A 21,278-nucleotide genomic window follows, 5' to 3' on the forward strand; every position below is an offset into this window, starting at 1 on the left:
TTGAGGTGTACTCACTCGCTGCATTTACACTTGCGTTCCACCATGTAATGTATAACAAACACTGTGAATATTTAATCGCAATATTTAATGTTACAGCCTAGTTAGTCACGGGTAGGGAGCAAGGGGATGACATAGCTGGCTTGCGTGCAGTGCCTGCTGGGAAGTTTCTGGACTCATTCTGTAACGTGTCCTCAGCGCGGTTACACTGGCAAATATTCCGGCTCTGCTGGGATCAAAACCTCAACTTTTGAGAGGATAAGAGGACTTGTACCCACAAGTGTTCAGTGTTCCACGGGTGCTGGTGTGTAATACAAGATTTCTACAAGAAAGACTTGTTACAATCTCAACTTCAGAGTGATGTAATTAATAAAAAAAATCAGAACCATATAGTATGGGTAATAATTTGTAATAAAAAAATTTGAGTATGATTTGGTCCTAGTACACTAGTTCCCTATCCGTTGGACTAAATTGTGCTGATCTGGAATTGAAAAGCAAATGATGTTTTCTAGTGAGCTGCGTCCTTGTTACACAGAGCAAGCTGCCCTAATCCAGTTGGTGCAGCAGCTAGAGAAGTGTTCTTAGTTCAGCAGTCTACAATGTCACATCCTGTTTGGTATGTCATTGGAGTTTTTTGGTATTTGGTGATTACTAAACTAAAAGTTCAGTTAAGTAGGCATGTTATCATTATTTTTAGAAAATGTGATTGTTTTAGGAAGCCTTGTTTGTAAAAGATGCTATGACATGTTGTTGTTGCTGTTGTTTTTGTAAGTAAACTTAGATTTACTCTACTGTATATTCAGTCAATTATGAATAGTGGCACTGGAACAATTTTTAAAGTGGGGGTGCTGAAACCATTGAACAAAACTGTAACCCCAGTATATGATGGAAGCCATGCACCCCCATCACCCCTCGTTCCAGCACCCCTGATTATGAACCCCAAAGCAAAAACAGAAGGAAAACCGCCACTTTAGAGGAAACCGCTGCTGATCCTAGATCATGTTGATACTTTTCCATGAATCAGAATATAAAGACAGAAGGAGTACCATAGGTTTTGTTGGTGTGCAGTACAACACCCCAACTATTGCTGTGAATTCAGAATAAATGTAAAATAATAAGCAGAATATTGTCTTATCTTGTCTTATTAGATTTGTATCTAAGTAGTTGTACTAGTCAAAGTGTTTTTAATCAGTTTCTATTCTAAAAAATGTTTGTGGGTGTGACGGGGTACACCCCGCCCCTGTGTGCATATGTATTTTTTGTATTATTATTATTATTATTATTATTATTATTATTATTATTATTATTTAAATGTACTGTTTCTGTATTTAAAACAACGCAGTTTTTATTGTTATTATTGTTTACAGCCTGGATGGGGTTAAAATGCCCCATCCAGATAAAATCATGAGAACGCGAGTGCTTATTGATAAACTGGCTGTTGCCCACGCGTATGAGAAACCCTGTGCCGAATGTGGCAGAGGGATAAACTAGGTAATTGAAAGCCAGTTAATCTCTCGACCACAATATAAAAACAAGCAGCTTTGGCTGAACGGAGAGTGTTTGTTCAGAGGCGGAACGAGAGATGTGAGTCGTGAGACAAGAGAGAGTCATTATTAGAAAGCAATAGCTACCCGTGCTGGTTTACACCAGCACCATACTTGTTTTTGTTTCGTGTCTGTTTTGTATCTGTCTGTTTTGTTTTGGCCACTGTGCCGTTTTGTTTTGAGTTCAGTGCGTTTCTGTTTTGTTTGAACCTTTTATTTTTCAATAAATCTGCACACCAGCACATTCATTCATTACCCCATTTCCTGGCCTGAAGTCACACCACAAAGCCAGCCTGTTCACAGTGGGATTCATTTTTCCCCACAAATTTCCTGTAGTGTTTGTACCCCAGTAAAGTAATGCAAAGTGTTTTGTTTTTTTTACAGTCATATTACATGTTATACAATCTAAATGTGAATGGTAAAAAATAGAAATAGTGTCTTAAAAATGTAACTAGGTGATGCATTACATTTTCATTATTGCTTTATACATTATTACATGCAGTACTGTTGTTCACAATGTTGATAAATGGAAATTAGAAATTAAACACCGCTTTGTGATAGGGGGTGTGGGTTAACCGTGGACAGACAGGAGAGACACACGGAGGTCATGTTGACAACACCACTCAGGCATGCAGGGTTTATTTACATACAACAGAAACTCACATGATGCTAGCTCACGGCAGACATACAGCACAACGAACAGGAAGGCAAAATAAAACACTATACAAAACAAACTACAAACAAAAGGTGTCAGGAAGACAGCGAGCACCACTCCACTAACAATGTAGGTCCCACTAACACACCTTGCTCCTATACTTTTACGTGTCCTTAAACTAATGCTTGTTTTTTATAACAAAACATGAACACAGTCCTGCCGCTCGCTTTACCTCAGTGCAGCAGCATTTGTAGCGCTATGTGTCCTCTGCCTCATCTTACCCACTTCTGCTATATTTTGATTCTTGTATACTTCAAAGCATTCATTTTCTTTTGAATATTCATAAACTGATTTACATTCTCTCCCCATTCCTCAACCACTAAAATTATTATATTTTCGTGTGAGCATTTTAGATCAAAATATTGTGCAAATCTTTAAAGAAGTTGAAATGATGCAAGGTATGTATAGTTCTGTTCAATATTCTGAATCAGGTGAATTGAGACATGAATTCTGCATGTCCTGGCAGGGGTGCTGGAACTAGGGGTGCTGGGGGTGCGGTATGGCTTCCATCATATACAGGGGTTACAGTTTTCTTCAATGGCTTTCAGCACCCCCACTTTAAAAATTGTTCCAATTGTCCTGGGGAGGGACATGATGTAGTGCATGAGAAGGCATTACTAAAAGTATAATCATGTGTGCATCACTAGCTGTTGTTTGCCTACACTTTTTGTTTCTGCAAACCTCACCTTGCATAGCGTGCTAATTAATCTACTTCCTCCAATAAAAAAACATTTTAGCAATTAATTCAGAAGTAATAATTCTAATATACTTTACTCTCCAAATAGTAAGGGAAAAAACAATGATTTTACTCAGTGTAGATGTGTGGGAAGATGACCTCAGCCGTGCCCAGCAAGTCTCAGACTTCCAGTTCTCCATAATTCACAGAGTCAGGTGTTTATGGAAAGGGTGCTGTTCAGTGCTTTCTCCAGATAAGGTTTTTTTTTTCCTGGAACTTGTTTGGCTGTGTTTATTTAAAACAAACAAACAAAAAAACTGTAGTAGAGACCAAAGTGATATATGCAATGTATAAGTAACATAAATAATCACTGTTAATGGTTGACTTCCTAATACATAGAGAAGGCCCTGGAAGCTTCAAGTGTTATACTCATAGTTTATGGCTTTGTTTTTTGTTTTCAGTTGTTGCAGGAGCTTGAAGACTACCCCTTTTTGTTTAGCTCGATTGTAAGAGGTGAGGGTAGTGGCTCATTTTCATAGAGGGTGTAGTGACCTCACCTTGCTTGATAAGGAAACACGTACACCCTTTGTTCTTTATGCACCTTCTTACATCAGCCAGGATATCATATCGCACACAGGGGCTTATTTTCAAAAAGTGTAATTTTCATTGTGTAAGCAGGACTTACCAAACATAAAAGAATCTGTTAACCAGGTACATATCTATTTTCAAAACATAGCAGAGTAATATTACCTTACCCTAAAACTGAATTGCTATCATGTAATAAGTCAGTCTTCATCCATGTGACAGAGCAGAGGCTTGGTGAGAGTTTGGTGGCGGGCAGCCATCTTGGTAAAGGAAGCTGGAACCAAGATGGCCGCCCTTTGCACAGACGCACATTATGGTTTAATTGTTTTGATTGAATGATTGTGTAATTGATTATGTGAATGGAAAAAGTGTGGAATGTGGCCAAGTGATGACTGGATGATTGATGGAATTAATCAAGCCCCTGGCCACATGGTATAAAAGGAACAAAGGAGTGAAAGAAACAAAGACCGACAGACAGACAGACAGACTGCCTTGGCACACTTTAATTCAACAAAACAAACGAAACAATACACAGGAACAAACAAAAGGTTTAAACAAAGAACATATAAACTCTTCAAAACAAACAAACCCCCAAAACAACCCCCACGATCAGGCTATCCCAGTGTTTCTCTTTCTTACTGTTGTTTCTGTTTCTCTTTCCACCTTACTCATGTTTTTGTTTTGGGTGGAGAAAGCACTTACTCTTGATAAGATAACTGAAATTATTAGGTCTGTTAATGCCCTGGGCACAGAAAAGCATACAGTAGATACAGTTCAATGTGAATTCAATGATATAAAGCACTTTACAGCATTAAAATGGTCTCATTTGTCCACAGGTCACTGATAAAAAATAGGATTGTACAACAGTATGCCACAGGTATCACTAATGTAAACAGTAGCCCACTACATTATTATGATTGACATCTACATCCTACATATACCTGTGTTGTTTGGAATAACCATACCATACCCCAAAAAGATAACTCAATCGCATCAGGGGTGAAGTGACAAAAAAACAAAAAACAAAACAAAAACAAAATAAACAAAACAAACCAAAAAAATACTGGAGCTGTCCTAAAATCAGTAATGGTAAGTCTTTAAATAAACACCAAAAAACACATATTAATAACTAATGATTACTATGTATACACACACACACACGTATATATATGCACTAACTCACGTGGCACAGTTAAATCAGTAACTTGATATATAATAATACATTTACCATTGTTTTGCACTTCCAGCGTGCGTAAAAAAGCAAATGGTAGCCTCTTTTTTATATTTAAAAAATATACTGTATATTTAAAATATATTGTTCAGTTTTTACAGATTTTCACACACAATTTGGCCCATTCAAACAGTTGTTATGCACAAAAAAGGAAAGATGGTTACCTATTTAATGCTCTTCTATCCACGCTTTCAATTTTAGAGCTGCATTTGAAGGTATTATGGTTTGTTTTTGGTTGTTAAAACATTAATACAGTTGCTACATTTATTTTACATCATATCTTAATAATGCCTCATGTTTCTGTAACCAGTTGTTATCTTGTGGTGCCATCTGGTGGTCATTCCCCTCCAGAAATACGGTGTATTATTATATTATGTGTGTTCACTGTCGACCTGAAGAAATCCAGCATAGCCATGAGCAGACCACAGCTTTAGTAGCAATATACACACACAGGATTGGGAAAGCATATTGCACAGTTTCCTGATACAAGAGCAAGCTGGTAATGATATGGTCCTGTTGTACTGCAATTGGTGACCAATGTCAAGATATGACAAAAATGGCTAATTTAGTGCCATTCTAGGTTTAAACCTTGTATCTTCCCCTTTTACTGAGTACAAAACCATTGCATTATTTCATCCATGCCTGGCCAGTCCCAGACTTCCAGTTCCGCCCCTGTCTTATCAGATGTTTGTGGAACAGGGTCCTGGTCAACGTGTCTACCAGATAGCTAGTCTAACTAGAACCGGCTTTACTGTGTTTATTAAACACATTTGCAGTATAGTCAAATTCTAAGTGATAAGAGCTCAAATTGAACGGCATGCAATGCACAAATCCACAGAGATGGATCTAGTGATGTACTGTGCAAGTAACAGAAATAAATAATAGAATGAACAATTTACAGGTAAGTTACATAACTTACCTATACATATTCCTAGGTTAGAACCCTGGAATTGAATAAGAAAAGGAAGCGGCACCCCTATGGAAATCTCACTGTTACTCTGATTCAGTCTACAAATCAATCTATAAAATTATAAATGGCATTGAATAAAACTTAAGATAGAACCATGACTGGGTGTTTAATATTAGTTTAATTAATTTATTTTTTAAAATAAAAAAAATAGTTGCATTTAAAAAATATATATATATATATATATATGAGTAAAAATTTAGAAAATAGAAAATAATAACATTTGGATGGTACTTCTGCTCTATAAATGAAATGTGATTCTCACTGGAAGAATCAGCAACCTGAGATTTAGAACACTGACAATGGAATAGAAAAATGATAGTGCTGTTTTTTTTTGTTTGTTTGTTTAATTCTGACCACTTTTAAAATTCACAAAAGTTGATTTACTCTTTTCTAACCTTGTTATTAGTTTGCCTCTTTTGAATGTCACACTATAAATAATAATAATAATAATAATAATAATAATAATAATAATAATAATAATAATAATAATAATAATAATATATTTATTTTGTATAGCACCTTTCATTAAAAGAAATCCCAAAGTGTTTTACATTAAAAATATATAAAATACATAAAAATACATAAATATACATAAAACAATACAATGAGAACTATGCAGTGCAATAAGCCAATGTATACAAATTAGTCTTAAGGCGCGATTTAAACACAGACACAGACTCTGAGTCCCTGATAGACCCTAGAAGGGAGTTCCAGAGATAAGAGGCCAAAGAGCAAAATGCACAATCTCCCATAGATCGTAATTTTGTTCTTGGCACGGAAAGGAGATCATTTTTAGCAGACCGCAAATTGCTCTGTGGAATGTAGCAGCAAAGCAGATCCTTGATGTAAGATGGACCCAGGCTATTCAAAGACTTGAAGTTCAGCAGGAAGATCTTAAAGTCAATTCTATATTTAACTAGTAACCAGTGGAGAGATGCTAAAACTGGTGTTATATGGTCATGCTTTCTTTTTCTTGTTAAAACTCAAAAAGCAGAATTTTGAATGTATTGCAACCTATTAAGAACATTAGTGGAAACACCCACAAACAAGGCATCACGGTAGTGAGTTCTCGATGAAATGATGGCATGTATCAGTTTCTACGCATCAAACATTGACAAAGATGATCGAAGGCGAGCGATATTTTGTAGATGAAAAAAAGATACTCTACAGATATTTCTAACGTGGGCCTCTAAAGACAATGTAGAGTCAAATTAACACCTTGATTTTTTACTTCAGACGTAGGACTAATCTCAGGCCCATCAATGGCCAAACTATAACTACCAACTACGCAGCTGGTGTGGAGAACCCAATAGCGTAACCTCTGTCTTGCTAAGATTTGATTGCAGAACATTCTGCTGCATCCAAGTTTGAATTTCAGTAAGGCAATTAAGTACAGAAACAGCCAAAACAGTATCAGGTTTAGTCTGCAAGTAGATTTGCCTGTTGTGAGCGCATGAAAAATCACAGAGAGGGAGCATATAGATACTGAATAAAAAAGGTCCCAGGACAGAGCCCTGAGGGACACCAGCAGTAACCTAGCCAACATCAGACCTACAGCCACCTGTGATAACAAATGGTCTTCTATTAAACAGATAGGACTTGAACCACTGAAGAGCAGAGCCAAAAACACCAATATAGTTCTCTAAACGATGTAAAAGAGCATCATGATTAAGGCTGTACTAAGGTCCTAAAGAACAAGAACAGATGGAGAGCCTGAATCTGCAGTCATCAATAAGTCATTTAGCACTTTATCTAAGTGTTTCCGTGCTGTGTAAAGGTTTAAAACCAGACTGAAAAGGTTCATAGAGCTTATTAGACATTAGATGTGACTAAAGTTGAGACGCTACCACCCGTTCTAAAATTTTGCTAGAAAAGGTACATTTGAAATTGGTATGTATTGCACAGCACATCAGAGTCCAAATTATTATTATTATTATTATTATTATTATTATTATTATTATTATTTTAAATAAAGGAGTAATAGCAGCAAGTTTAAGGGGTAAAGGAACAATTCCAGATCTCAGTGATTCGTTAATACACGGGGACACACGGCTGAGAAACAAGTTTGAATAAGGAAGTGGGAATAGGGTCTAAAGAACAGGTGGTAGGTTTTAATTTGGCAACTAATTCAGACAGACCCAAAAGGGTAACCTCTACAAAATCAGTTAAAACAGTTCCCGTGAAAGCAGGAGGATCAATAACTAAAGCAGCAACAGTGGGCGCAGACACAATTTGAGATCTAATATTGTCAATTTTCTTTTGAAAGAAATCCAGGAAACTATTGCACTGATCATTAGATACCGGCAAAGAGACATTACCCGCTGTAAGTGTGTTTAAATGTCATATTACTTTATGCTGACATCTAGTGGTCTTCTATAACATTGCTTACCTCAGGTGAGTGCACATTGAGCAACTAGTTAGTAGGTTGGTGTGGATTCGTAAGCATGTGTGTAACAGTGCAGTAACGTGGCCAGTAAGGGTCATATAAACGAATTACATTTATTCTATCCCTAACAGGGAAACACGACTAAAATGCAAATTCATGTCAATATTAAACACTGTATACACTTTGTTCAACAAGAGCAATGCATGTTCGTTCATCAGCTAACAATAACACTGACTGACCATGTGCATCCTTTAAGTCTAACACTAAACTTTACCTTAACTAAAAGCCTATTCACACCGGGTGATGCGACACTATCTTTCACACCAGTGGCGACTGGCGCGTGCGATGTGATAGGCAACTCTACTATGATTGGCCATTGGTCAGTTCCCTCGCTGCCGTGCGACAAAATTACAATAGACAGAAATCCTTTTTTTTTTCTCATTGCTTCAGTGTCGCTCCGTCGCATTCAGTTTACATATGTGCTGTTTAGCTGTATGTGACTCAAACGATATTATGAAGTAACAAAGCCTTGTGGTTGCTTTGTGAATCATGCAGTACTGGTATCGACAGAGATAAAGGCAATACACGCATAGTGTGGCTGTTACTAATTAGAATAAATTTCCAGCACATTCCTTACGGTAGGTTTATAACACACGTTTTAAATAAAAAATGTACTGTATCGAAGGAGCGGGGGTAAGGCATTCGTGGTGGTTGTTAAGCATCACGATGTATTCATTTAGATTAATTGTAGGAGCGCTCTGTTTTTTAATTTGAGTCATTTGTGTGTGATGGTGCAGAAAGCTCTGTTGCTCGGGGCAACAGCTTGCATTGGAACCAGGACGTTTGTTCTTTTAAGAGCACATAAACAGGCTTTTCACTTTGGGTTTGCTGGTCATCCTTGCTTGGCTGCCTCTCTGTAACATGATACCCCTCCCTCTATGTATTGACTGTCAGCTGTTTCCAACAATGGATCTGCTTCTTGGAAACAGACAGAGCAAACACACCGCAACGGAACAGGTGACAGCAAACATTTGTGTAGGATTTCTTGGCCTAGTGTTTAGCCAGTGTTCATTTGGCTCAAGATTGAATTCAATTCCCATTTACGTTAATCTGGCAAGAAATTAAGATGTAAATATTCTCAGGTGGTGTTTCATAGCATTGAAATGCAGAAGCGTACAAACGAGATGACTTCTCAACAAAAGTCTGAGAGAGTAGTGAGGGACGCTGTTACTGGAGCTGCAAGTCACACCCAGTTTCCTGTTTCTGGGGAGAAGGTATCTGTGCCGGGAGCCACAGCAGGTAAAAGAAAGGAAAAACGGAACAATCTGGATGGAACCCAAACAGGATCTGCTTTGTGTCCAAAGGAAGGACGACAGGTTGTTACCAAAGGTCAGTTAAATAAATACATAAATAAATAACCACGGCATCTGCTGTAACATGTCTTACAGCAAGCTGCAGGTGTATACGTCAGATTTAGAGCAATCAAAACCATACACACCGCTGATGCAATTGTATAAAAATTCACACGGTCCCGGTCTGTATGTTTGTTGTATTTAAAAATCGTATTTACAACGATAAAATGATAAAATAAATTATTACATCTGATATTATTATTATTATTATTATTATTATTATTATTATTATTATTATTATTATTATTTCACTGTCTTAATTTTTACATTAAAACATTTGACAGACGTTTACTACACAGACGTGTAGCTTATTATGATTGAGTGTTTTGATTATTTTACAATTGATTACAAATCAAATTACTATTTCTATAAAGGCAATGTCAATAAAACTTAATTTACTCGAAAAATGATTTGTTTGCATCTTTTTATAAACCAAATATAAAAGTTTGCGAAAAACCCGGAAAACAAACAAACAAAAATGGTTACATCTGATTACATTTTATTAGTTTATCTTTAAACCACCAAGATTTATGTTTGCAAATTCCTGTTTTTTGTCTAGAACAACTAGTGTTACAAGATACAAATTTCCTGTTTTGTCTGATAAGTAGCTTGTAGTATGTTATGAAATATACTGTATATAACATGTCATGTTTGATAAATGGAGAACCTACAGGGATGGGACAAAAAATGTAAACTATTGTTATATGTCGCTTACGCATTGTGTAACTGGGATGAGTGATCCCTGATTGTATTCTTGTAATACAATCTGCATCTCAGACTTACAGACTACCTAAAGGTAAAGTAACCTAGGTGACCATGGAATGTTCAGCAAAACTAGTTATAAAATTAGACAAATTTCAACAAGAAGTATTGGCAGGTTCTTCTGTATCCAATGCTGCATACATTACTGATGTTTCACATGGACCATGGTTTCAAGAGATTGAACACTCTGGATTACAGACCTAATCGAACAATTTACATATTCATCAGGTCCTGGTACTACCCCCAATCCTAACCCTAACCTTAACCTAAATCTCACAAAAAGGAATTCCCTAAATTAACCTCAGAAACTGACTAAGCATACACAGTATTTACAGTCCTATGCTATGGTGGGTATGATTTGTGTCCAGCCCGTGTTTGGGTACTAATGTATAGAACAGGAGTTTGTACAGTGTATAGTGTATGTAGTCATGCAATGATACAAGGGTATATTTTATTTACAGGGTTTACAATAAAACCAATTGTCCCTGCAAAGAAGAGCGATGTTCTGTCAGTTGCCAAAGCCATGCACAGAGAGAAATTTGGAGAGAGAGTGAAAGAACTGTTTGATCCAGAGAGGGATGCTGCACTGAAGGCAATACAAACAGGTCCAGTATGCTGACACACAACGGAAAAACATTAAAATAATTGGAAATGTCAGTGCTATTCTCTCAGTCCGGGTTACACCATACTTCACAATAAATATACAGCTTTGGTTCAGCACCCCTGGCATTTATATTCCAGAGTGCATAACTGATAATATTGTGAACCGGCTGTTATTGCAATATGGACATCCTGAAACAAACATTTCAGAACAGCTACTAACACGTGCTTATTTAGTGACCATGTTGTAATGTCTCAGGGTGCTGGACTGTATATGATACATCCTGTATATAACATAGCAGACTGGTTCAATATCTTGAGAATTCTAGGTTTTCAACTGGCAATGTATGTATTGTTCTCCAGGCCCCTTGTAAATGGGTACATCTCCTAGTTAATATATAAATAAACCCATATATAAATAATAATAATAACTGATATGAACTCACAGTTAAACATTTGTACTATTTTTCTTTTTTTTTTTTTAATAATTGTATCTTAACAGGGTGCTTTATAGAAATACATTGCACATTTCTGTCTGTAAATTACTCACTTATAATATTAAACAACCTGGTTATTTTAATCCATTTCCCGATAGCAAACAACGTATGTCACTTGCACTGTTTTTTTCTCTGCTGCTTGACATCTCAGGAAGATGGATGATGGTTCTGTTAAATATTGGTCAAGGAGGCCTGTTTCATTTTCACTTAGTTCCTAGATTTATACTTGCACAATAACTTAACTTCACTATACTGTAGCTGTCTATCATTAATTAATCTGCACAATATGTATGCAATCTAACATAATATGAATTATCAAATATTAATTTATGTAACTTTACTTTTTTATTACTAATTGTCTCTGTTACTGAACATTAGTGCATTAACTGAATATTTTACTGAAAAATGTGAACAAACATAATTAGAACATTTTGAATCAACTAAAAATAAGATTTAATTATTTGAGTATTTTTTTATTATTATTATTTTTCTTTTACAATTCTGTACTTGACAGGTATTTACATTGGATGGAGATCTCCTGAGTACTCCTGGGATTGCTTCCGACTTGGAGATGCGTCCAAGTGTTTCTGTGGACACCTACTGAATGAACACAAGAGTTACTCAGGTGTGCTGAATTATTCATTTTGTTATCCCTTAACAAACCACGAGCGCAAGAGTCATCAGATTTGGGTTACCACACTGACGAATCACCATGTACAATACATACTGCCCATAACCAGGGAGAGAGGCAGATAGATAAGTTCCTGCTTTTTGTAATTGTAACTACTACATTTGGTGACATTGTAAGGTGGTGTTTGAATTGGCTGAGTTTGTGTGTGATTAGTACCAGGTGAGTGGCTAAATTGATTAGCAGTTGATTTTGCTATTTGATTGGTTTCCACACAGTTTAGTTGGTTCTTTTGCCAAGCAGGGGTAACAACATTTATTCAAGCAGCTTATTTTAGCGCCAGCACGAAGCGCCAGCCAACAGAAGAGCCTCAACAAAAGAGCCGGGAGTCTAGCTGTGGGAGTCCAGCGAGGGGAGGCCTGCGCTGAGACGCTGTTCGACTAGATCCGAACCTACCAGCGCTCTGGAAGAAGCCATCTACTAGTCAGGTCTGTATCCTCCACCCCACTGCTCCTACTGTGCCTTTTGTCTTGCTTGTCCTGCTATGACTGTCTCTCACATCCCTGTTCTGTCCTCCCGTCCTCGTCCTCTGCCCTCCCTCCGCTACTGCTCCTCCAACCCCTCTAACCTCATTTCTCTGCCTCTCCCCCCCTCCCGCACACTCTCTGGTGCACTCTGGAACTGTCACTCTTCTGCTAACAAAGCTGATTTCATCTCTGCCTTTGCCTCCCACCTCTCGCTCGATTTCCTTGCTCTCACTGAAACCTGGCTGTCCCCTGATAACACTGTTACTCCTGCTGCCCTGTCCTCTCTCTACGTCCTGTCCCATACCCCGCGTCTCACCGGACGGGGAGGTGGGACGGGTCTTCTCCTCTCTCCCTCCTTACTCTTTTCTGTCCCCTCTGATCTCACCTCCCTCTCTGTCACTACCTTTGAATTTCATGCAGTCCAACTAACCTCTCCCTGTCAACTCCTGCTCATTGTTTTGTACCGCCCCCCTGGGCCTCTCACTCACTTTCTGGATGAACTCGACTATCTACTCTCCTCCCTCCCCTCTCTGTCTACCCCGACTGTCCTGTTGGGTGACTTCAACATCCATCTCTCCAACCCCAGCCACTCTGCTGGATTCCTCCCTCTCCTTCACTCCTTCGACTTCTGTCTCTCTCCGTCCCCTCCTACCCACAAAGCTGGCCGTCAACTGGACCTCACCTTCTCCAGGGCCTGCTGCCCCTCCAACCTCTCTGTCACCCCCCTGGACCTCTCTGATCACTATTTCATCTCTTTTTCTCTGTCTCTCCCCCCTCTCCCTGCTCCTCCTACCCCCACTGTCACCTCTCGCCGTAACCTCCGCTCTCTCTCCCCCTCTGTCCTTGCCTCCACTGCTCTCTCTCACCTCCCTCCTATCGACTCCTTTTCACAACTCTCCGTAGACTCTGCTACCTCCACCCTCTTCTCCTCACTCACCTCCTCCCTCGACTCCCTCTGTCCCCTCACCTCCCGACCCGCTCGCCCCTCCCCTCCCCATCCCTGGCTCTCCTCTGTGCTCCGCTCGGCAAGAATCACACTGCGATCTGCTGAAAAGAAATGGAAGAGAACCAAACTCCCTGCTGCCCTAGACCTTTACCGCACTCTTCTCTCCTCCTTCTCCTCTACTCTCTCCTCTGCTAAATGTGCTTATTTCCAATCTGTAATCCAAGCCTCCACTAACAACCCACGTAAACTATTCTCTACCTTCTCCTCCCTCCTAAACCCTCCCCCCCCTCCTCCTCCCTCCTCTATCTCCCCTGACGACTTTGCCTCCTTCTTCTCTTCTAAAATCTCAGATATCCGCAAACTCTTTAACACCTCTCCCTCCCCCGCACCCCCTCCTGCTCCAACCCCTACACCCACTACATCCCCTACTAACTCGCCCTCCCTCTCCACCTTCTTGCCCCTCTCAGACTCTGACCTCTCCTCCCTGCTCCAGGGTCACAAACCCACCACGTGTGCCTTGGACCCCCTCCCCACTCACCTCTTTCAAGCTGCTGCTCCTGCTCTACTCCCCTTCATCTCCTCCCTCCTCAACACCTCTCTACTTTCTGGCATCTTCCCCTCTGCCTTCAAAAAAGCCTCTATCACTCCCCTCCTCAAAAAACCTACCCTCGACCCCACCTCCCTCCAGAGCTACCGTCCTGTCTCCCTCCTACCCTTCCTCTCCAAAACCCTCGAGCGGACTGTACACCGCCAGCTCTCTGCTTTCCTGTCCAACCACTCTCTGCTTGACCCTCTCCAATCTGGCTTCCGCTCTGCTCACTCCACTGAAACCGCCCTTCTCTCTGTCACCAACTCACTTAAGTGTGCCCGAGCTGCCTCTCTCTCCTCTGTCCTAATTCTCCTCGACCTCTCTGCTGCCTTTGACACTGTTGATCACTATATTCTACTATCATCTCTTGCTGACCTGGGGATCTCTGGCACTGCTCTGGCCTGGTTCTCCTCCTACCTCTCCAACCGCACTTACCAGGTAACCTGGCGTGGAGCAACCTCCACACCTCACCCTCTCTTGACTGGAGTCCCCCAAGGGTCAGTCTTGGGTCCTCTCCTGTTCTCTCTCTACACCCGCTCCCTGGGCCCCCTCATCGCATCCTATGGTTTCTCATACCATTTCTATGCTGATGATGCTCAGATTTTCCTCTCCTTCCCCACCTCTGACTCCACCATCTCCTCCCGTATCTCTACCTGTCTGTCTGCTATTTCCTCCTGGATGCACTCGCATCACCTCAAACTCAACCTCTCTAAATCTGACCTCCTTTTCTTTCCCTCCTCCTCCCCCTCCTCTGATCTCTCTATCTCTGTTCCTCTGGAATCTACCACACTCTCTCCCTCTTCCTCAGCTAAAAACCTTGGAGTCACCCTGGACCCCTGCCTCTCTTATTCCCAGCACATCTCCACTCTGGCACGCACTTGCAGATTCTTCCTGAGCAACATCCGAAGAATCCGACCCTTCCTCACCAACTATGCTACCCAGCTCCTGGTCCAGGCCCTGGTACTCTCCCGCCTAGACTACTGCAACTCCCTCCTGGCTGGCCTCCCTGCGTCCGCCACCCGTCCGCTCCAGCTCATCCAGAACTCTGCTGCTCGCCTGGTGTTCTCTCTACCTCGCTTCGCCCACGCTACTCCACTACTCCGCTCGCTCCACTGGCTCCCGATCACCGCTCGCATCCAGTTCAAGACTCTTGTACTAGCCTACAGATGCCTTGATCAGACTGCACCCAGCTACCTCCAGACCCTCATCTCTCCCTACACCCCCACTCGACCTCTCCGCTCCGCCTGCACTAGAAGACTGGCTCTACCTCCGCTACGCTCCCCTGCCTCCCGAGCCCGCTCCTTCTCCACCCTTGCTCCGCAGTGGTGGAACGACCTTCCTACAGATGTCAGGACTGCCCAGTCCCTGACCACATTCCGGCGCCTCCTTAAGACTCACCTCTTCAAACAGCACCTGTAGAACTCCTCTGTTGTATCCTGGGACACTATCACCCTTCATTTAAATATGCTTTATTTTGCTCTTATCTGCCCCCTATTTTACTGCATTTAATCCTGTACCTCAGAATATTGTAATCTCCCAAGTGTTTAATCTGTAGTATTTTGTACTTAATCATATCCTGATGTAACTATCACTACTTAATCATATCCTGATGTAACTTTCACTATTATCTGCTGTATTATTGAATTGTGGTTTGTCACACTTGAGAATTATTGTATTTCTTGTTCTTATTGTATGACTTATATTGTAACACTTGAATGTATTTGTATTTGCTTGCGATTGTAAGTCGCCCTGGATAAGGGCGTCTGCTAAGAAATAAATAATAATAATAATAATAATAAAGACCTTTCTATAAAGATTACTTTTAGATGGTACTTCAGATGGTCGAAATGAGCAGATCTTACTATAATTTAAATCGATAAAAATTTGTAGAGTTATCATGAATGTGTATGTCTGGCTTTAATCTAGGTATCAGTGTGCGGGTGCCCTGTGCTGCCCAGTCGTGTAAATGCAAAGCCTTTGCCTTCATCCCTTCTCGACCAGAGGAAGCTGGTGAATTCTGGTTAAAGAAAAGACCAGGCTTCGACCCAGCTGCTTGGAGAGCAATGTGCAGATGTAAACATTCTCATGAGGAACACGACCCAACAAATAGCCATGCTTGCAAGAAAAAAGGTCAGTACTGTACGGTTATGTTGTTAGCTTCCTATAATTACCAGCGGCGGAGACAGCGGTGACAGAAATGGTAGGCAATTGAATTAATGAAGGAGGCAAATACCGGTAATAACCAGAGGTCCAGACAGGAGGGTTTTAGGAAAACAAAATGATGTATTTTGTTTTTGACCCAGAAATAAGGCAGCATTCTGTTACTGTGCTACACTCATTGTATGAGGATTTGCAATTCCATGTGAGATAAAGAGGGACTTTCCCAATACAGATACAACATGGATAAGTGCTAACATTTTCTGATGTGTGGATACACTCAAGTCCCTGTCAAAACGTTTATTTCAGTATTACTTTTTACTTTAGGACTGAGTGTTTGTAATCATGAAAGAATACGATTACTGCATTGTTTATTACTGCATCTTTAAATACACAAATAGAGGAAACAAATTTGGACAATCCCTCCCCAGACAAATATTGACCTCTGTAAAATGTACAGATGACATCCTACATCTATTTTCCACCATATTTATTTTGTGGTATCATTTCTATAACTGACAGCAATGTCAAGTGTCTGTGAGAATACATTAATGCCACAGTGCACTAATTTCTTCTGTCAGCAGCAGATGGTTGTGGTTATCAGTTATCATTTAACTAGGCTTGCTCATTATCAGTATGTTACAGCCCAATAATGTAATAGTTTTTTTCTAGTGTGTAAAACAGTTGATTTTATTTGCAATTCATTGCTGTGTTATGTTTGTCAAATTACGTTTCTATAGCTTATTATTGAACTTTTTCATATTATTGGCAAAGACCAAACATGGAATTGAGACTATTTTAAGAAAGTATACGTAAACATTGATTTATATACAATAAAGTCTGATGTTACTCTTCACAGGTTGTCGATGTCAACTTTTCGAATCCAGCTTTGTCTGTGCCTCTTGCGACAGGCATTGGGAACAACATGAAACATTTTTTGATACAGAGGACTCGAGAAAGAAATCTGGCCTTCCGTATGGTAAGACAGCAGAACAGAGTCTTAATATCATACCTTTTGTTATGGTGACCTTGACAATGACCTCAGGCCTAATATAAGTAAGAAGAAAGATGGAATGCACTTAAAAATGCATGTGCACCTTTTATATTTCCCAAATACCTCTTTCGCAAGGTCATTTTATGGACACATATACCTAATATTATTTGCCTTTACAGGGGAGGCATACTTGCCCTTTGCTGAGATGCCAAACCTGCGAAATGCTGTCTTGACTGGCAGGGAGGGAGACGATTCTGCTTTCAAATCAATTACAAAAGTCTTGCCATCTTCAGTGAACCAGACTTCACAATGAACATAATTGAGATCTTTTATTTAACATCATGTAATCAAAGAAACTACAAAATTATATTGCAAAAGTCTACTGGAAGCCATAATAGTAGTATAGTATTTCATGTTAGATTTCAACATGTCACAATTTAAAAATTTTGCCCTGTTTTTCGTTAAGTATATGGAAAACTACAAAGTGGTATGTCAAGGCCGTAGCCAGATATGAGGCACTTGAGGCACGGCCCTCAGTTAAAATCATACCAATCGTTATTTATTCAGGCTCTCTTACATGTTGCTTTGACGCAAAATAAAATACATTCCATCCCTCGTTGTGTGCATGCGTTAATTCCCAAGTCCCGCTGATATCTACAGCCTCTGTGCTCTTCAAAATCTTTTACTGTCATTGCAGACTACAGCGACACCGCTCAGTTCACACCACCATAGCAGTTAAACGTGTTGGAGAAGGTTTCAAAACAACCAAGGTTTATTAGCGACTTTCAAGGTGAGGCAAAGTAATAATGTTGATTAGTAATACCTACATATCAGCCTAATAATAAGGAATAATAATAAATCCCCCTGGTAGTCCGCTGTTTAGCAAACCCATTTTATTAATATTCAAATTCTAAACTGCTAGTAGAAGCAGCTTGTAAACTGCAGTTTAGCGGACCCAGCTTATGCAAATTGTAACAATTCTAACAATAGTTTAATGCAGTCGTTCCCAACCCTGATCCTGGGGACCCCCTGTGTCTGCTGGTTTTCATCCAAGCTCTCAATTACTTAACTAGACCGTTAATTGGACTGATAATTTGCTCAATTAGACTTTTTAAAATTGTTTTCAGTTTTCAACTCCCCAGTAATGTTGTTGAAGCTGACACCCTAGGATCCTTCAAGATGCTGCTTGATGAAATTCTGGGATCAGTAAGCTACTAACAATCAAACGAGCAAGATGGGCTGAATGGCCTGCTCTCGTTTGTAAACTTTCTTATGTTCTTAACTGTTTAAGAGCTGACAGCAATTAAAAAGGTGTAATTAAGCAAATGATCAGTTAAATGAAGGGTCTAGTTAAGTAATTAAGAGCTCAGTTGGAATGAAAACCGGCAGACACAGGGGGTCCCCCGGACCAGGGTTGGGAACCACTGGTTTAGAGGACCCAGGTTGTGAATATTATGACATCGTTTTAGGTAGGGGTTTGGGGGCCTGTCCTCGACAGACACAGAAACTTGTTATGCGTGTAATTCAATATATTAACGTAACATTATTCAGCAGGTTTCATTCGACATTATGAAGATAAATTTGTTCTTTATATAGGGTGATGCAAAACATTTGGCCATAGCTGTATATTTAAATACTAAAATGACTACCTGGTACAGTACTGTATCTCCCCTTGTTTCAACCAAATAAAATAGATGACATCTCCAATCGAAAACACAGTACATAAAACCACAAAGGTTTCAAGTGTAAAAGCAAAGCCCTAAAACCAATTGAAGTCTGAGTACATGTCCACCTTGTCCTTAAAATTAAACAATTTAAATTGTTTAATTTTGAAGACCAGCAGAGGGAGTGTGTGAACAAGTAAACATCTTTCAGTACAAGATCAAGAATAATACCCTAACATGGCCATTGTTAGGTGCCGTCAACTTGCTTACATTGATAAAATTAACAGCAATCCTTAATGGCTTAAAAAAATATATATATATACTGTACATATTTATACCTGTTACTTTTTTGAGTATGTAGTAAAGTTAAATATAGCACAGTTTCCTGTGTAGCAAAACATAATAATAATAAAAACATCATACCGTACCCTGTTATGTTCATTGGATTAGGGATATTATGCCTTCCCTTAAATTAGAACAAATACATTTCACACTAGAGGAAAGCATGGGAAATGTTATGATGTATGACAACCCTTTCTTTCCCATGTTGACAAACTCAGACTCTTCTATAATTTTCCTTTGAAGAAACCAAGCATCTTACTCCCCCCTCTCTTTCTCTCTCTCTCTCTCTCTCTCTCTTTCTCTCTCTCTCTCTCTCTCTCTATCTCTCCCCTCTCTTCTATTATAATTATTACTGTAACAATTATTTGTATTTATTCTTGTTAAAAACTGTAAAAACCAATAAACAAAGTAAAAAAAAAACATTTTTTGAGCTCGAGAGGTTGTTTTCAAAAGTTAATTGTTAGGTAATTTTTTAAATTTCTTTATAACATTTATTTACCTTTTATATTTTCAAAAGTTAAAATCTGCCTACTGATAATCTATTTTGTGTAAGTAATTATTGTAAAAATACAGTAGGCAGAAATATAATTGGCCAATTAAGCAGCATTCCAAAGAAGCAGAAATCCATGTATTCTGGAAATGATCGTTATAACACAGTGTCAGCTCGCTGCTTGACATCAGGTAGAGGGTTGAGAGGCAGTGTCACAGGCTGTTGTATTTCAGTATAGTCTCAGTCTGGTGGCCTGTCACACTTCTTGTTTTTAAAGTCATGACTGAACCATTCATTCATTATCCAGTTCTTGAAAATGTAGGTAGTTTATGGTTTTCCACAGATCTTATATATTGTTTTTAATCATTTTGGTAAAAATACAAATTGATTAAAAAAAAAAAAAAAAAAAAAATGACATTATAAATTCAAATTAGTTAACTGTATTTGTCATAGTAAATATTTTATTTACTGGTCAACAAAATGTACTAGAATGTGTAATCTTTTGGGGAAAATAAAGCAATGGTTTGTTACATTATATATTTATCATTCATAATAATACTACTACTACAACCTTTTTTTTTAAAGAAAACAAACTTTACGTTGTGGTATATTAAGTAACCTACAATGATATGCTGTCTGATGTATAACACAAACATTTAACATTATTTATTATTTTAAAAATAATTGTAGTAAAAAAATAATAAAAACTCACATTTTATTTAATAATATATATTAAAAAAAATACAGTCGCAGACAAAAATATTGGCACCCTACACTTATTGTACCATAATGCAAGGTAACAGATTAAAGACAAGCATTTAGTAAACTTTAACCACTTTTTAAAAAAAATGAAATAAAAGTGAAATACAAAATTTCTTGTAATTTACCAAACAATTTTTATCAAAAAACAAACAAACATTTTTATTCAAACTATTTGTTCATGATAACGGTACTGGCACCACTGCTTTAGTATTGTGTGTGTCCTCCTTTTGCTTTTATTATAGCTTTCAGGTGTTTATGATAATTCTTAACTAGTATGTTACATCTTGTTAGTGAAATCTGGGCCCATTCTGTCGTGCTTATTTCCTTCAGCTCAGACAGATTGGATACGCAATGCTTGTCTATGGATTTTTGTAGATGAGTCCAAAGCATTGCTATTGGATTGAGATCCGGTGATTGTGAAGGCCATTTCTCGTTGTTTTCTTCAGGAATTCCAGAGCGGACAGCCGTACCAGTATGCTTTGGGTCGTTGTCGTGTTGGAAGATAAACTGTCTGTCAATCAGCGTACGAGCAGATGGTATCATTGTACTTTGTAGAATGTTTTGATACATGATACATGTTTAACTGTAGGTACAGGGTTTTTTTCATTGAAGGCTTTCCCTTTTTTTTCTCTAAACATACTGCGGTCCATTTTTGGAGAAAAGTAATATTTTAGTCTCATTGGACCAGAGAATTTTGTTGAAGAATTCTTCAGATTCCAGTTCAGATTTGAGATGGTTTGTTTCATGAATTGTCTTTTTAAGTGGTTTGCAGCGAGGTCTACATGCATACAACTCTTCTGTGTT

The 21,278-nt window shown here is 38.9% G+C and overlaps 2 protein-coding genes across 5 annotated transcripts; both read left to right on the forward strand.

The window, feature by feature from the left end:
* The first annotated feature begins 8,759 nt into the window (after positions 1 to 8,759).
* Positions 8,760 to 12,893, forward strand: LOC117962655 (protein FAM221B-like). Of its 3 annotated transcripts, none has more exons than XM_059020787.1 (5): positions 8,760 to 9,121; positions 9,247 to 9,493; positions 10,740 to 10,883; positions 11,890 to 12,000; positions 12,307 to 12,877. In XM_059020787.1, the coding sequence occupies exons 1-5, from the start codon at positions 9,026 to 9,028 to the stop codon at positions 12,429 to 12,431; spliced, it is 723 nt and encodes a 240-aa protein (XP_058876770.1). In that variant the 5' UTR covers positions 8,760 to 9,025; the 3' UTR covers positions 12,432 to 12,877. The 3 variants fall into 3 exon arrangements, with proteins under 3 accessions (XP_058876770.1, XP_058876773.1, XP_034780453.2); XM_059020790.1 differs by having other exon boundaries at positions 12,341 to 12,874; XM_034924562.2 differs by having other exon boundaries at positions 11,890 to 12,893.
* A 2,318-nt stretch (positions 12,894 to 15,211) lies between these two features.
* LOC131731653 (protein FAM221B-like) lies at positions 15,212 to 19,646 on the forward strand. 2 transcript variants are annotated; one of them, XM_059020994.1, is made up of 3 exons: positions 15,212 to 16,195; positions 17,082 to 17,201; positions 17,914 to 19,646. In XM_059020994.1, the coding sequence occupies exons 1-3, from the start codon at positions 15,967 to 15,969 to the stop codon at positions 17,946 to 17,948; spliced, it is 384 nt and encodes a 127-aa protein (XP_058876977.1). In that variant the 5' UTR covers positions 15,212 to 15,966; the 3' UTR covers positions 17,949 to 19,646. The 2 variants fall into 2 exon arrangements, with proteins under 2 accessions (XP_058876977.1, XP_058876907.1); XM_059020924.1 differs by having other exon boundaries at positions 15,216 to 16,195; positions 17,396 to 19,645.
* The last annotated feature ends 1,632 nt before the right edge of the window (positions 19,647 to 21,278 follow it).

Source organism: Acipenser ruthenus, chromosome 1, assembly GCF_902713425.1.
Source record: "Acipenser ruthenus chromosome 1, fAciRut3.2 maternal haplotype, whole genome shotgun sequence".
NCBI lineage: Eukaryota > Metazoa > Chordata > Actinopteri > Acipenseriformes > Acipenseridae > Acipenser > Acipenser ruthenus.

Bases quoted from the DNA above. Each gene is read 5' to 3' on its own strand.
- LOC117962655 (XM_034924562.2), top strand. From the start codon at position 9,026: ATGATACCCCTCCCTCTATGTATTGACTGTCAGCTGTTTCCAACAATG. The intron at 9,122-9,246 runs GTGACAGCAAAC...AAATATTCTCAG, and splicing joins AACACACCGCAACGGAACAG to GTGGTGTTTCATAGCATTGA. The intron at 9,494-10,739 runs GTCAGTTAAATA...TTTTATTTACAG, and splicing joins ACGACAGGTTGTTACCAAAG to GGTTTACAATAAAACCAATT.
- LOC131731653 (XM_059020924.1), top strand. From the start codon at position 15,967: ATGTGTATGTCTGGCTTTAATCTAGGTATCAGTGTGCGGGTGCCCTGT. The intron at 16,196-17,081 runs GTCAGTACTGTA...TACTCTTCACAG, and splicing joins CCATGCTTGCAAGAAAAAAG to GTTGTCGATGTCAACTTTTC. The intron at 17,202-17,395 runs GTAAGACAGCAG...TTGCCTTTACAG, and splicing joins GAAATCTGGCCTTCCGTATG to GGGAGGCATACTTGCCCTTT.